General features: G+C 39.9%; 1 protein-coding gene across 3 annotated transcripts in view; it reads left to right on the plus strand.

Annotated features, from left to right (window-relative positions):
* The first annotated feature begins 3,744 nt into the window (after positions 1-3,744).
* Positions 3,745-15,518, plus strand: part of hiw (MYC binding protein highwire) — a 443,394-nt gene continuing 431,620 nt past the window's right edge. For 2 of the 3 annotated variants that reach the window (XM_071673951.1, XM_071673953.1), the window contains exons 1-3: positions 4,059-4,231; positions 8,178-8,417; positions 8,639-8,711. In XM_071673951.1, coding sequence (XP_071530052.1) covers positions 8,233-8,417; positions 8,639-8,711 — 258 coding nt within the window. In that variant the 5' untranslated portion in view covers positions 4,059-4,231; positions 8,178-8,232. Of the gene's footprint in view, positions 3,895-4,058; positions 4,232-8,177; positions 8,418-8,638; positions 8,712-15,518 lie in introns of those variants that run through there. The other variant, XM_071673952.1, reaches the window with a different exon arrangement.

A 15,518-nucleotide genomic window follows, 5' to 3' on the forward strand; every position in this document is an offset into this window, starting at 1 on the left:
CCTCATGATCACCACTCACGTCCTTCATGATCACTCATATCCTTCATGATTACTCACATCCTTCATGATCACCACTCACGTCCTTCATGATCACCACTCACATCCTTCATGATCACCACTCACATCCTTCATGATCACTCACATCCTTCATGATCACCACTCACATCCTTCATGATCACTCACATCCTTCATGATCACCACTCACATCCTTCATGATCACTCACATCCTTCATGATCACCACTCACATCCTTCATGATCACCACTCACATCCTTCATGATCACCACTCACATCCTTCATGATCACCACTCACATCCTTCATGATCACCACTCACATCCTTCATGATCACTCACATCCTTCATGATCACCACTCATCCTTCATGATCACCACTCATACTCATGATCACCACTCACATACTTCATGATCACTCACATCCTTCATGATCACTCACATCCTTCATGATCACTCACATCCTTCGTGATCACTCACATCCTTCGTGATCACTCACATCCTTCATGATCACTCACATCCTTCGTGATCACTCACATCCTTCATGATCACTCACATCCTTCATGATCACTCACATCCTTCATGATCACCACTCACATACTTCATGATCACCACTCACATACTTCATGATCACTCACATCCTTCATGATCACTATCATCCTTCATGATCACTCACATCCTTCGTGATCACTCACATCCTTCGTGATCACTCACATCCTTCATGATCACTCACATCCTTCATGATCACCACTCACATCCTTCATGATCACCACACATCCTTCATGATCACCACTCACATCCTTCATGATCACCACTCACATCCTTCATGATCACTCACATCCTTCATGATCACTCACATCCTTCATGATCACCACTCACATCCTTCATGATCACCACACATCCTTCATGATCACCACTCACATCCTTCATGATCACCACTCACATCCTTCATGATCACCATTCACATACTTCATGATCACCACTCACATACTTCATGATCACTCACATCCTTCATGATCACTCACATCCTTCGTGATCACTCACATCCTTCGTGATCACTCACATCCTTCATGATCACTCACATCCTTCATGATCACCACTCACATCCTTCATGATCACCACTCACATCCTTCATGATCACCACTCACATCCTTCATGATCACCACTCACATACTTCATGATCACCACTCACATACTTCATGATCACTCACATCCTTCATGATCACTCACATCCTTCATGATCACTCACATCCTTCGTGATCACTCACATCCTTCGTGATCACTCACATCCTTCATGATCACTCACATCCTTCATGATCACTCACATCCTTCGTGATCACTCACATCCTTCGTGATCACTCACATCCTTCATGATCACTCACATCCTTCATGATCACCACTCACATCCTTCATGATCACTCACATCCTTCATGATCACTCACATCCTTCGTGATCACTCACATCCCTCATGATCACCACTCACATCCTTCATGATCACCACTCATATCCTTCATGATCACCACTCACATCCTTCATGATCACCGCTCACATCCTTCATGATCACTCACATCCTTCGTGATCACTCACATCCCTCATGATCACCACTCACATCCCTCATGATCACCACTCACATCCCTCATGATCACCACTCACATCCCTCATGATCACCACTCACATCTTCATGATCACCACTCACATCCTTCATGATCACCACTCACATCCTTCATGATCACCACTCACATCCTTCATGATCACCACTCACATTCTTCATGATCACCACTCACATCCTTCATGATCACCACTCACATCCTAATTCTCCCACCATCATCACCACACACACACCATCACCACCACCCAACTCTCCCTTCACCATCACCACACCCACACCATCACCACCACCCAACTCTCCCTTCACCATCACCACCCACCTCTTCCATCATTGTTACCACCCTCCTCTCCCATCATCATCATCGTCACCTCCCACTTCTTCTCACATCATCACCAGGCGCCCTTCCCACTCTCACTACCCACATCACCCACCTCTTCATCACCATCTGCTGCTCCCGTCACCAATCACCCCCCTTCATTATCACCACCACCCACCTCTTCCATAGTCACGACCCGTCTCTCTAATCCATTGATCACCATAATCATTTACCACTCACCTTTCCCATTCGTTCCACCAACCTCTTCCATGTCCACCAACCTCCCTCTCCCATCAACCACCACTCGCAGCTTCCTTCACCACATCCAGTGGTAGGTACCATGTGGAATATTCCTGCTTATTTAGGTTCATGATGATGCTGGAGCGCGGGATGGAACAAGTTACAGGAAAGGCTAAAGGATTTCAATATACCCATTTTGGAAGAGAGAGGAGCGACGGGTGACCTGATCACAGCCTTTTAAGTATTTGCAACACCCTGTGTCACGCTGCAGGACACACTACAAGCAGCAGCACCCTGTGTCACGCTGCAGGACACACTACTGGTGACGCCATACAGCTGACCTACACTGTCCTCTGGCACATACAGAACAGATTTATGGCGGCTGTGTCCACCTTATTTGACCCTGACCCACGTTGTCTGTGCTGTGGGCGTGTCCGCCGAGATGCTGATGGACCCGAGTTGTCATTTCCCACACTCCGTCTTAGGTTGTCTGACCCACAAATGCCCTTCGTACACACCATCAGGTGTAACGAGGTGTAACGGTTACCATTGTTGACCGTAATGCATTCACGGGACACCCCAGGGTCGATAGCATAGGTTGGAAGCCACGTACCGGAACTCGGTCCACAGTCAACTTAGCTGTTCATCATCTCCTTTGTTAGTCTATGCATTGGATAACTGGCTTGCGCTGTGATATTTATATATATATATATATATATATATATATATATATATATATATATATATATATATATATATATATCATGAGATGGCATTCATGTTGCCCGTTCCGTCTTATCTAACATAAAAAAAGTACTTACCTCTCTCGTAATGGTTAAAAGACTAGCATTAGTGGCCTGCTTTTTCTTTACATAAGTTTGATTTGTATATGTCAATGAGAATGCGCCTGCTGTGGTTCTAGCTGTGTCTCATTACTTGACAAAGTTAAGGCTAACTTCCAAACTTGACCCTCTTACCCTCCTACGTAATGTTGGTTCTCTTTCCCTCTTCCATAGGTATTACTTTAGTTTCTGCTTCTGAGAGTTGGCCCCCACCTCTAGCTAGACTAGGCAATACTCGGCAAACTGCTGTATCACATGATTAGTTTGTGGCCGTCGTCAACTCAGGGGTGGGCCGTTTTGATAACTATTTCTTTCCCCCACACTTCGAAGCTTTGGAACTCAGTGCCTTCTCATGTCTTTCCCAAAAACTATGACCTGGCACATTGCAAGACAGGTTTGTCACATCTTCCAAAATTCGTAAATATTTCCCCGTGTATTTTTTTCTCCCTTTCATTTTACTCTCTCTATTTCAATTACGGCCCAGTCTTGATCAGGAATTTTGTCCGTAAGTGGACTTAATGCAGCGTCCAACATACAAAAAAAAAAAAAAAAAACAGCAGCCAAACAGAAACTAACTTTATTTTTCTCGAAATTACTGAAAGATATGTGAGAGTCTCGATAACCGCATTTCTTTATTCCACAGTCTTATTTATAGAATGATGTGTCAAGAATGTATTCAGTCATGATGAGTCCTCTTTCACTGAAGTTACTGGAAGTTTCAAGATGAGTGTGGTCAGTGGCCATAGTATTGGCCCCTGTGTCACCTGGGCTGGAGACATTACCTTCCCGTTTTCTGTGGTGGTGGACCGTACACCGCTGGGCGTCAGATGGATCAACTCTACGAATGATTGAATTTATAACTTCATTATATAATCATGTACGTATAAAACCGTAATTATTCTTACAGACTTCTTCATTATTTTTGAAAAATGTTAATAGTCATGTATTATAACGCTAATGTCGTTATCTAAGCTTAAAATGTCGCAGAATATCAAGTTCGAGTCATTTCCTTCGACAAATCGAACGCAGAAATGTCTTCTGCTGAACGAAAACACTCGGACAGGAGCTAGCCACTCTAGTGTGAAGTCTGTGTATATATTCGTCATTCCTGTACTCTAGAGGCGTGATAAGAGGATGTATTCATCAGGAATGAGGTCTGCGAAGATTCATTTAGCCATGGAGAAGTAACTTTCATTAATTCATGTTCAACGCAAGTGAGTTACCTGGAATCCTTAAGTGTCAAAAGCTTCCATCAGGATCATACAAAGTTCACTTAGGCACCAGTTGCAGCTCACAATTCTAGAATAAAGACTTGTGGTACAGCTTTCATGTAGTCTTAGCAAAATACCTACACTAACCCAGTTATACGTCAAAATTCAGTGGGATTCACACTTCAGAGGCACCACAGAAATAACTGCTGGGGTGAAAGAGAACATATCATTGGACCCATAACCCTTTTTAGTATAGGTTTAGAAAGCCTCTCATGAGACAGAGTGATATTAACAGAGTAATTGAGAGATAAGACGATGGTAGGGAAGGCTGTGAAGATCAGGATAAACTTAGGGTTTATGTAAAAGTAAGAGATCAACAGAACCCATCAAAGATCTGACTAAGCTGCCTATAGCAATAGAGATTTACCTTTATCTTCAATGATTACTGAAATATGTATTATTTGTGTGATCTGGTGTATTCATCTGACTGTTGGAAGTTTATTGTGCTGAGTTCCTGTGCATCCACACCAACACATATGGAGAACATGAACCACTTCCAGCCAGTATTCTCCAGCGTATGGCAGGATACGACAGACACCATATATTCTCATACGTTTTGACTGTAACATTGGAAATGAGGTTGTGTCTTTACTGCTAAGTTGAGTGAGTTTTTTTTTTTATTTTTATTTTATAGAGGTGTTTCACCTAATGTTACATTAATTAGCTCCATATTTTTCTGCATATTTACTGCTCTTCCCATCATTATCTTATAGATTGATGTAGGGTTACTTAATATTATTATTTCTCATCAACTTTTTTCCTTGTCACTTCTACTAATTGTTAAAAATCCTTTGTTTTGAATTTCTTTCCCTTCCTTCAATTATCTCTGTGATGTCCTTAACCCTTTCACCTCACGATAGAGTTTTTGTCCACTCCAGTACTGTCTCTCTCTTTTTTTTTTAAGTTATATGAAAGCATTCTTATCCCTCCAGAATAAGAAATAAACAATATAAAAGTAAACCTACCCATGTACAATCAGATAAGTTGTTCTGCCATCAGTATAATGGATAAAAGTAAACTTTTGTTACCAGGCATTTTTCTTTTTCATTTTTTTTACATTATATGTTAATGGAATGATTATCATTTTGCTTTTACTTTGTTATAATCACTATGATATGTACGTAAGCTTTATGAGTAACATTTATAGAGATGTTCTATATGTATTGAAGCAGAAGTAGGGAAATTTTTAACCGTGTAGTCAGTATGTACACAAACTGTGTAATACCCCCCTTCTCTCTCTCTCTCTCTCTCTCTCTCTCTCTCTCTCTCTCTCTCTCTCTCTCTCTCTCTCTCTCTCTCTCTCTCTCTCTCTCTCTCTCTCTCTCTCTCTCTCTCATATGCTAGGAGAGCAACTGAGGATGATATATGCTCTGAAGGAATTCAGCATCTATATTGCCCCTTCCCATACCCCAACCCAGAATGTAGCCTTGGAACTGTGGCAGAATATATAATTTCATAAATATATGAAGGGAAAGGTTTACCAGGCACTGTAAATATACTGTTGGAGTAGTTGAAGAGTTAAAGAACATGAAGTTCAGTTAGCTGTTCCAGAGAAGTAGCTTTGGAACATGAATGATTTTGTTTTGAAGAGGTCATGTAGTATGTGAAGCATGGAGTATGTTTGGTAGTTTTTTTTGTTTTATGACGATATTAGTAGAAGTGAGGGCGGTGAAGAGCAGGAAAATTATTGGGTTAAGTAATACAGAAGTAGGTGAAACTTTAAGAATTCAGCACAGTGTGTGAAATGCCTCAATAAGCTTCCCCTGAAACCTGACATTCACTTGATTCAGTGGGATTTGAAAAATAGATGGTTGTCGTGATATCCTGTTTATATCCTGTTTTTGTGCTCTCTGTTGGTGCACAGATTCATTCTGTGCATATTCTTCACCAAATGGCCTGGACACATACACTTCCAATGAACACTTTTTCACCATGTGGCAGGCTGCAAGAGATGATAACATTCTTGATATAATTTGATTGAAATTGGGAATCTCAAATGGCTAGATGAAGTTTATCATGTTTTCTTAGGTTGAGTGTTACAAATCTTTCAGCTTTTTTATATGTCATAAATTTTGTCAGATTTTCATAGCCCTCGTCATGGTTTGTTGTATGGTGGGAGTGTCAGTGATGGGAGCAGATGGGGAAGTAGCAGTAACCAAGGAATAGCTGAAAAAGAGAGTGATTTGAAGGGTTTTCGGTGAAACTTTTGTCTTGGCCTTCTGTGTCTCCAAAGCTTTTGACAGAATGTGGCATAAGCTCTTGCTCTCTAGGCTTCCTTTTTGAAGCTTTCCTACTTGTCTGTTCTCTGATACAGTTTTCCCTTTGGGTATTCCACTTAAGTATCCACTGATGGAGTGACTCTCCCTTCTAATCCAATTAGGAGTGGTGTTCCTCAGGGTTCTCTTCTGTACCTATTCACTTCCTTTTTTGTTATAGTTATCTTATCATATTTTTCTAATCTTGGTATTGTGCTCATGTATACATCTTAAACATTTCAACATACTTTCCCTGCCCTTCTCCTTCCAATACTCATTTTCATTCTTGGACTGAACAGTTTTGAACTTTGCAGTATCTCATATTGGGAAGCAGTAATTATGGTGCTAAAATTGAATATCTCCTCCCCATATTTTTGTTTAAGTGATTCATATCCCTCCATTCAATTTCAGAACACTGCAGTTCAACCTTATGATAACTTTAGCATTTTGGGCATAACCATAGTTTCTGCTGTATCCTAGAAACCCCAATTAGTCAACATTACAATTTTTACTTCCCAAAAGTTAGGGATGTTGGATAGGTGCCATTATTATTTTTTCTCCACCCTATCTTGGAAACCCCACTTAATCAACATCACAGTTTTTACTTCCTAAGATTAGGGGTGTAGACTAGGTGCCATCATATTTTTCTTGAGCAGCTATATTGTATTTACAAGGGTTTTATTTGCCATATGAAATACTGCATGCATATCTTTATTATCCTGAGTGGAATCAGAAGTCTTCTGCCTCAGTAATTTTCCTGGCATCACCTCTGTCAGCCATCTCCTTCAGTATACTGTGATCCTGCAGCTTTCTTTTTGTTCTAAATGTATCATTTTGGACACCTTTGTTTTGAGCTCTGTGCTTGTGTCCTTGCTTCTAAGGCTTGGATCTGAGGCATGTACCTGGCTGATGTTTCCGTTTCTGTATGGAGACCTGTTGTGTGAGGATTGACTGTTGTGATACCTTCTACTTCCCTTAAACAGCAAAGCTGTGGAATTCTCTTTCTCCTCTTGTCTTTCCCTTTACCTATGACTCATAAAAGTCAGGTCTTCAAACACTAATAGATCCCTGATTATGTGATGCTTTCTTTTTCTCTCTTTATTCCTTTCACCTGAGATGGCCTTTGATTGGGGCATATTTTACCCCTGCCATTTTGGTTACCATGAGAAATGAAAAAGGAAGTTTATTGAAGGTGTTAGATGATTGGATGGTGGATGTGGGGTATTTGGGAGAAGGTGGTAGAGCAAGAGAGTCATTGGGATAGGTGTAGTTAAATGCGAGTTGGTGGTGAAAGCCTTGCATAAGGGATTGTAGTTAAGTTTCTTAAGAAAGAGGGTGGCAGTGTTACTGGTTGGTTAGTTAGGCTTTTCATCATAAGTATAGCCCAAGGTCAGGTGCCATAGGACTGTCAAAATACCTGTGTAGTGCCATTATACAAAGGCATGGAGGACAAAAGGGAATGTTCAAATTACAGAGGTTGATTATACCTGGTATGGTATATGGGAGATTGGTGGTAAGCACAGAGCATTAGAGTTGAGAGGAGTAATGTGGCTTCTCTTATCCTTATATTTTATGATATTTGATTGTCATATATATCTTGTTTTACTCAAAAGATTATTTTTTTTATATTTCAGACACGTTAAGATGCATATAGAATTTTGATAGAGTGGACAAGTGGTGAGGCCAGCTATGACTGCAGATGACAAATCAGATGGCTCAGGCTCATCTGAGGGATCTGTAGCAAGCCTGGGAACGATTGAAAAGATATTTGCAAAAGAGAATAATGTGCGTGCTCGAGTTGGCTTGTACATGAAAGATGGCGAGAAGCTTAGAGCAGACTTTCATGCACTATACAGAGCTTTGCCAGACCTAAGGTTTGTTATATGTTTTAGAGTTGAGATGTATGATATTTTCTTCAGAAAAGAAAAAGGAATGAAGGCCAAAGTTGTTTAAGTTAAAAAAATTTGTATTTAGTGCATTGTTCCAACTTTTCTTTATCCAGGTATCATGCTGCTTTGATTTAATGATTAAACAGAAAAATGTTATGCAGAAAATAATAATCCTGTGCAGGACTGACTAGAATACCTTTTTTTAGGAAGAAGAAAGATCGTCGGAAACTAAGAAGGAAAGCAAAGTCTCATAAACATCACAAGGATAAAAAGAAAAAGGTTTGTGAAGTAGGATTTTCATATTGATAGAGCAATGTTTTATGTATTCCTTAGAATTAAGTGGATGCAATGAATCAGTATTTTAAAAGAGTAAAGGAAAAGGCAGGAAGAATAAATATAACCCATGCATCTGTTTCAAGGCCATGTTCTGAGCCAGGGTGGTGGCTGTGTGTTTATATTTTTCCTCACACTCGGTCACCCTCTATCCATGCAAATGACAGAACATTTTCATGATTTTCTTGTAGGATGGAAATTGTGCTGCTTTTGGCTGAATTTAGTGGACCAGGCAGAAGATAACCCTGAATTACTTGATATGTTTTTAGATTGTGTAGAGAATGATTTTATGGGCATCTGACTCTTTCTTCATTGAAACTTGACCAATATGAAGCAGAAGGTTTTATAGCAGAAGTGGAGGCAGTGTAATCATTCCCCACCTGACCTTGACAACACTGTGACTGGTGCATCTGGACATTGTACAAACTTTTATAGTTTCACTGTTATAAAAAGAAATTGAGTGATTTTAATATTTATAACCAGAAATTATCTGTTATATAGAATGGAAAAATGATAAATCTATAATCAGTTTTTCATTGTGGGTAGAAAAAAAAAGGATAGAAAATTTAGATGGCACCTCACTGACACTCAGGTCATGCTCTTCCAGTTTTTAGCCTTTGCTGAAACATCTACAAATTTCAACAGATTATGGTAATGAAAATAGTTGGTTGAATATGCTTCTAGAGTGATTTTTTCATTATTATATGAATATATCTGATATTGTGATTTTAGATACAATTTTAGAAAACTTGAAATTGAATTTTGAAGGTTTGAAAGGAAAACTTGAGTAGCATTAAGGGGTTAAAAGCCTTTCCAAGTATGTGTTAGTTGCGTCACTCATGAGGATGCATGACACATCATGGGTCCATGAATCAGAGAATTGTTACAGAGAGGTAAATATTTTAGCTCATCGTGGCCAGACATTTATGCTACCTGGCTGATACACAGATGACCCAGGTTCGAACTTGCAAAAGGAGTGATATTCATTTGCTTCATAAGACATGTGTTTTCATAGACAGTTACTAGTAGGTTATGGAACTTTTTTCTTCTGTTCCACATTATTTGTTTTAAGGTTTTCTAGATTATCCCTTAAGTGATCTGGAAGACCTGTGAATTCCATTGTCAGGCTCTTTAGTTTTAACATGTTTTGGGATCCACTTCGTATTTACTTTTCAGGTTGTCTTTTCTGGAGGACCTTTATTTCCAACTCCCAGATCACACAAAGAATTCCATGTGTGAACATGAGAATCCTCTTATTTATCTTTACATATCTGAGATTTTCTCTTCCATTACAGGGTTTTAAAACATAACATGTGATGTGATTCCCCCATGTTACCTTTTTCAAGGACACTCTAGAGTATGGACTGTGTCTTTTGTTCATTTGCATCTCTTTGAATTCTTGAATTCTTCTTCAGAGGTTTGTAAGGGAACCCCTTCTCAGGTGTCCTAGGCTGTTTGAATCCTTTCTCTGAAGAAACGTTTTTCATTTTGTTAGCTCGGTCATGCTTCTTTGATAGAGCAGTGTCAGCAAGGTACTGCTGTCTCTCTATTTATCTGTATCTCTGATGACCTTTCCCTCCAGGAACTCACATCAAGGGGATGGCCATCGTAAAAGTGTCTCTGCTTCTCTCTGTCCTTACTTGCCTCCCTCACATATGCTGTTTTACACATTTCTCCACCATTTCTCTCCCTCCAGTACTCTTCCACAGTATTTACCCATGTCACTTGTGGTCTTCCTCTCACACCAACCCCTTTAATTTTACTATCATACACCTTGCTTGTAAACTCCCAGTCATATATTCTTTTCACATGCCCAAACCACCTCAAAGTATTACGTTTCACCCAGTCTACCTCTATTCCCTGCCATACCACATCTCTCATACACTTCTCTCAAATAGTTTGTTTCCACAGCCTGGCTTCTTGACCTCTGTAACTCATTTGATGTCCTTGTTTTGGCTGCATTGGTCAGGGATGGGAAGGCTATGCTGTCCTTTAATGTTTGCTTCACTTCCATACTTACGCCTCTACCCTTCATTATTCTATTAAGGGATCCAATGACTCTTCTGCCCTGTACTGCTCTCTCCCTTATCTCTCTTTCCATATCACCACATTACCTAAGATAGCTACTAAATACTTAGATTCTCTCACCTCTTGTTGCCCCCCGTGTCTGTAACACAGTTTGGTACACTTTCTTTTTTCACTCTATAAGGTTTTACAGAATCTATACTTTCACTCTTTTTCCAGTCAAATACCATTACTTTTACTCACATTTAGCTTCATTTGTTTATACTTACACATGTCGTAAAAGACAAATGATTTCCTGCAGTTTCTCTTCAGTCTCAGCAAACATGATATTATCCATTAACCGGCTTTACATTAGCCACTATACCTTGCCACCACACTCAAACTACACCCCCTTTCACTAGTTTTGCTTTCACCTCTCATATCACTTCATCCATCACAGAGCCTTGCCTCACACACATGTATACCAAAACTTTTGCTCAACTCTCCATCCATTCTCAGGCATGCATTTGCTGCTCTATAGAAGGCTTTTACACTATCTAACATTTGTTCCCCTATCCCATTTTTCGTTAACACATCCATAAAGCATTCCACTTGACTCTTTCATCATATACTTTCTCCAGATTCATAAAAACTGCACACTGCTTCTTACCTTCCGCATTCATTTTTATCAAAAAATTTTGTTTCACACGTTTCTAACCTTTCTTAAAACCCCCTTGCTCCTCACATATTCTGCATTTAGACCCATTCATCACCCTATCAATCAACACTTGCATATGCTTTTCATGTTTGCTTAACAGACATTATTATTTTTTTTATTATACTTGATCACTGTTTCCCCCATTAGTGAGATAGCACCAGGAAACAGATGAAGAAAGACCCATCCACTCATATACATACATACACATATGCATACATACATATACATAGCAGCATACATACATACACATGCACTTACATTTTTCCTTTTTTTTTTTTTTTCTTTTAAACTATTCGCCATTTCCCACGTTAGCGAGGTAGCGTTAAGAACGGAGGACTGGGCCTTTTTTGGAATATCCTCACCTGGCCCCCCTCTGTTCCTTCTTTTGGAAAATTAAAAAAGAAAAACGAGAGGGGAGGATTTCCAGCCCCCCGCTCCCTCCCCTTTTAGTCGCCTTCTACAACACGCAGGGAATACGTGGGAAGTATTCTTAATCCCCTATCCCCAGGGATGATATATACATATATATTTATATATATATATATATATATATATATATATATATATATATATATATATATATATATATATATATATATATGGGAGACAGCGACAAAGTATAAAAAAAATATATATATATGTATATATTTTTTTTTTTTTTTGCTTTGTCGCTGTCTCCCGCGTTTACGAGGTAGCGCAAGGAAACAGACGAAAGAAATGGCTCGACCCACCCCCATACACATGTATATACATACGTCCACACACGCAAATATACATACCTACACAGCTTTCCATGGTTTACCCCAGACGCTTCACATGCCCTGATTCAATCCACTGACATTACGTCAACCCCAGTATACCACATCTATCCAATTCACTCTATTCCTTGCCCTCCTTTCACCCTCCTGCATGTTCAGGCCCCGATCACACAAAATCTTTTTCACTCCATCTTTCCACCTCCAATTTGGTCTCCCACTTCTCCTCGTTCCCTCCACCTCCGACACATATATCCTCTTGGTCAATCTTTCCTCACTCATTCTCTCCATGTGCCCAAACCATTTCAAAACACCCTCTTCTGCTCTCTCAACCACGCTCTTTTTATTTCCACACATCTCTCTTACCCTTACGTTACTTACTCGATCAAACCACCTCACACCACACATTGTCCCTCAAACATCTCATTTCCAGCACATCCATCCTCCTGCGCACAACTCTATCCATAGCCCATGCCTTGCAACCATACAACATTGTTGGAACCACTATTCCTTCAAACATACCCATTTTTGCTTTCCGAGATAATGTTCTCGACTTCCACACATTCTTCAAGGCTTCCAGGATTTTCACCCCCTCCCCCACCCTATGATCCACTTCCGCTTCCATGGTTCCATCCGCTGCCAGATCCACTCCCAGATATCTAAAACACTTTACTTCCTCCATATACATACATATATACGCATATACATATTCATACTTGCTAGCCCTTATCCATTCCCGGTGCCACCCACTTCACAGGAAACAGCATCGCCACCCCCTGCATCTGTGAGGTAGCACCAGGAAACAGAAGAAAAAAGGCCAAGTCTGCTCACGCCCATTCTGTAGCTGTCGTGTAATGCACTGAAACCACAGCTCCCTGTCCACATCCAGGCCCCACAGACTTTTCATTGGTTTACCCCAGATCTTTCACATGCCCTAGTTCACCCCATTGACAGCAGGTTGACTCAGTATGCCGCATCATTCCAGTTCACTATTCTGTGCACGTCTTTCACCCCCTTGCATGTTCAGGCCCTGATTGCTGAAAAGCTTTTGCACTTCATCCTTCCACTTCCAGTTTGGTCTCCTGCTTCTCCTTCTTTCCTCCACCTCTGACACAGATATTCTCATTGTCAACCTCTCCTCATTCATTCTCTCCATATGTCCAAACCCTTTCAACACACCCTTTTCTGCCCTCTCAACCACACTCTTTTTATTACCCTTTCTTCACTTTCTCGATCAAACCACCTCACACCACACATTGTCCTCAGACGTTTCATTTCCAATGAAGTTGCTGTTCAGTGTTCTGCCATTTAAGATACAAGTCAAAATGGAAACCTTAAGCGAATACTTAATGATTGTGCTGATGGGATTGCTGGGTCAGCTTAAGATAGACAAGTATAATTTTTTGGATGGCAGCAGAGAACACCATTATGAAAAGACCAAGATCTTTGGTAAGCAATTCATGCCAGTTCTGCTTTAGTCAAAACTGCATCATAGGAACTTGTAAATTGGTAGGTTACTTCTGTCTGTCTTGGTGAGCACTACTTGTGTGTAAGTAATTTTTGATATGGCAGTGGAACTCTTTGCTCAGTATAGTTTCCTACCGGAAACAAATGTGTAGGAGACCTACTCTAAGACTTTGTTAAAGATCTGCATGACAGTGGTGCTTCCAATGGTTAAAACATTACTGCAGTTTCTATGCCTCAGATTACAATTAGGATAGGTTAACCTCTCTTAGAACAAGAGGAATTTATACCTCATCCAACCTCACATTATGTAGAGGAAAGCCAAAATGTACTATCCATAGCAGTAAAACAGACAAGTTACATAGAGCTCGTCAGCTCAGAGTTCAGTGCCCATCTGAGATAAATGGAAGTAATTCTCTTATGTTTTTAGGTCTGAACACTTCCTGTTGGTATATTTACCTAAACTGGTATGAAACAGAGAAAAAGATGTGTTAAGCATAGAAAAGGATGTTTTTCTCAGTATAAACTACAGGGCGTTTAGAACTCATTAGTGCACAGACTGGTACCCATTGGGTAGCAAGAGACAAATCTTTTTCTCGTGTGTGGAATGCCACTCATTGGGATAGAGGACTTAGTGTTCCTAACTAATCTTATCCACTGCAGTAAAGTCAGGATATGCTTAGATAGATCTGGTAGGTGTGTAGGGTTTAGCTGTGAACAGTTCAGTACATGGATTTTTAATGTAGCAAGTAGCATTCCTTTTGGGTATGCTCTTGATTTTCATGCTCACCGGTTGAATTCTGTCAGGAAGAAAAAGAGTTTCGAACTCATGAGAAGTTATTTCTTTCTACAGAAATGGTCTGTGAGCAAGCTATCTTTTTTCACCACCCCTCCTTCTCCACTTTGTTCTCTTTTATTTCCTGCAGTGTAGGTTGGAATTTCATGAGAATAAGTTAAGATCAATTGGTTCTGGACTTGTGTGTAATGGGGGATGTCACACAAGGTTATCCTGCCCCTAGGGGCAGATGGTGGTTAGAATACAGTATATCAATGGGATTAGACCTAGTTATTGTTCAAAAGAACTGGAACTCTCATATTTCCCTGACTTTATCCTTCCTTCAAGGATGAGATAGCTTTAAATGAGTCCAACACTTGATATATGAATGGGGCACTATGTGTTGTGAGGCCAACATGGTATGATACTTCTGTACTGCTAAATGATTAAATAAAGTGAAAGCTATCACAGGGGATGCAGATGGTACATAGGGTATATAGTTAATCCAAGTAAAAGGAAGACTAGTTTTTGAAAGTGATAGGATGTCGTTATGTAATGTAGGTTTGAATGGTTAGGAAATGGGAGCTGTGGATTATTATGCATTTTAGAGTAAAATTTAAGAAAGCTGAGGTTGAGAGTAGAGTCTTACAAGAGAGAAAAATTGGAGGTGCACTAAAAGTTTTGGTAAATGTAGAAATTTTAAATGAAATAAATGCTGGAGGAGATGTACTTTTCTCAGCTCTCATATCTGAATGTGACAGTTATTGATGGATCAGGATAGGCAAACAGATAGAACAGTAGAGATAGATAACAAGTACGGTATAGTTGGCCTTGGATGGATAGATAAACAATGATGAAACATGGATGAAGTTGGTCAAGAAGAGATATAGTTTTTGCAGTTGAAAGAGCAGGGATTAGAGGTAGATGGTAAGGTGCAAAGAGTATTGATTGAGTAGGGTAAGGTGATATTTAGAGAAGGATGCAAGGGGAGTGATATAGGATCAGGTACTGAGTAAGCACTTTATGTATAAATGTGT

This window comes from Panulirus ornatus, chromosome 19, assembly GCF_036320965.1.
Source record: "Panulirus ornatus isolate Po-2019 chromosome 19, ASM3632096v1, whole genome shotgun sequence".
NCBI classification, from domain to species: Eukaryota; Metazoa; Arthropoda; class Malacostraca; order Decapoda; family Palinuridae; genus Panulirus; species Panulirus ornatus.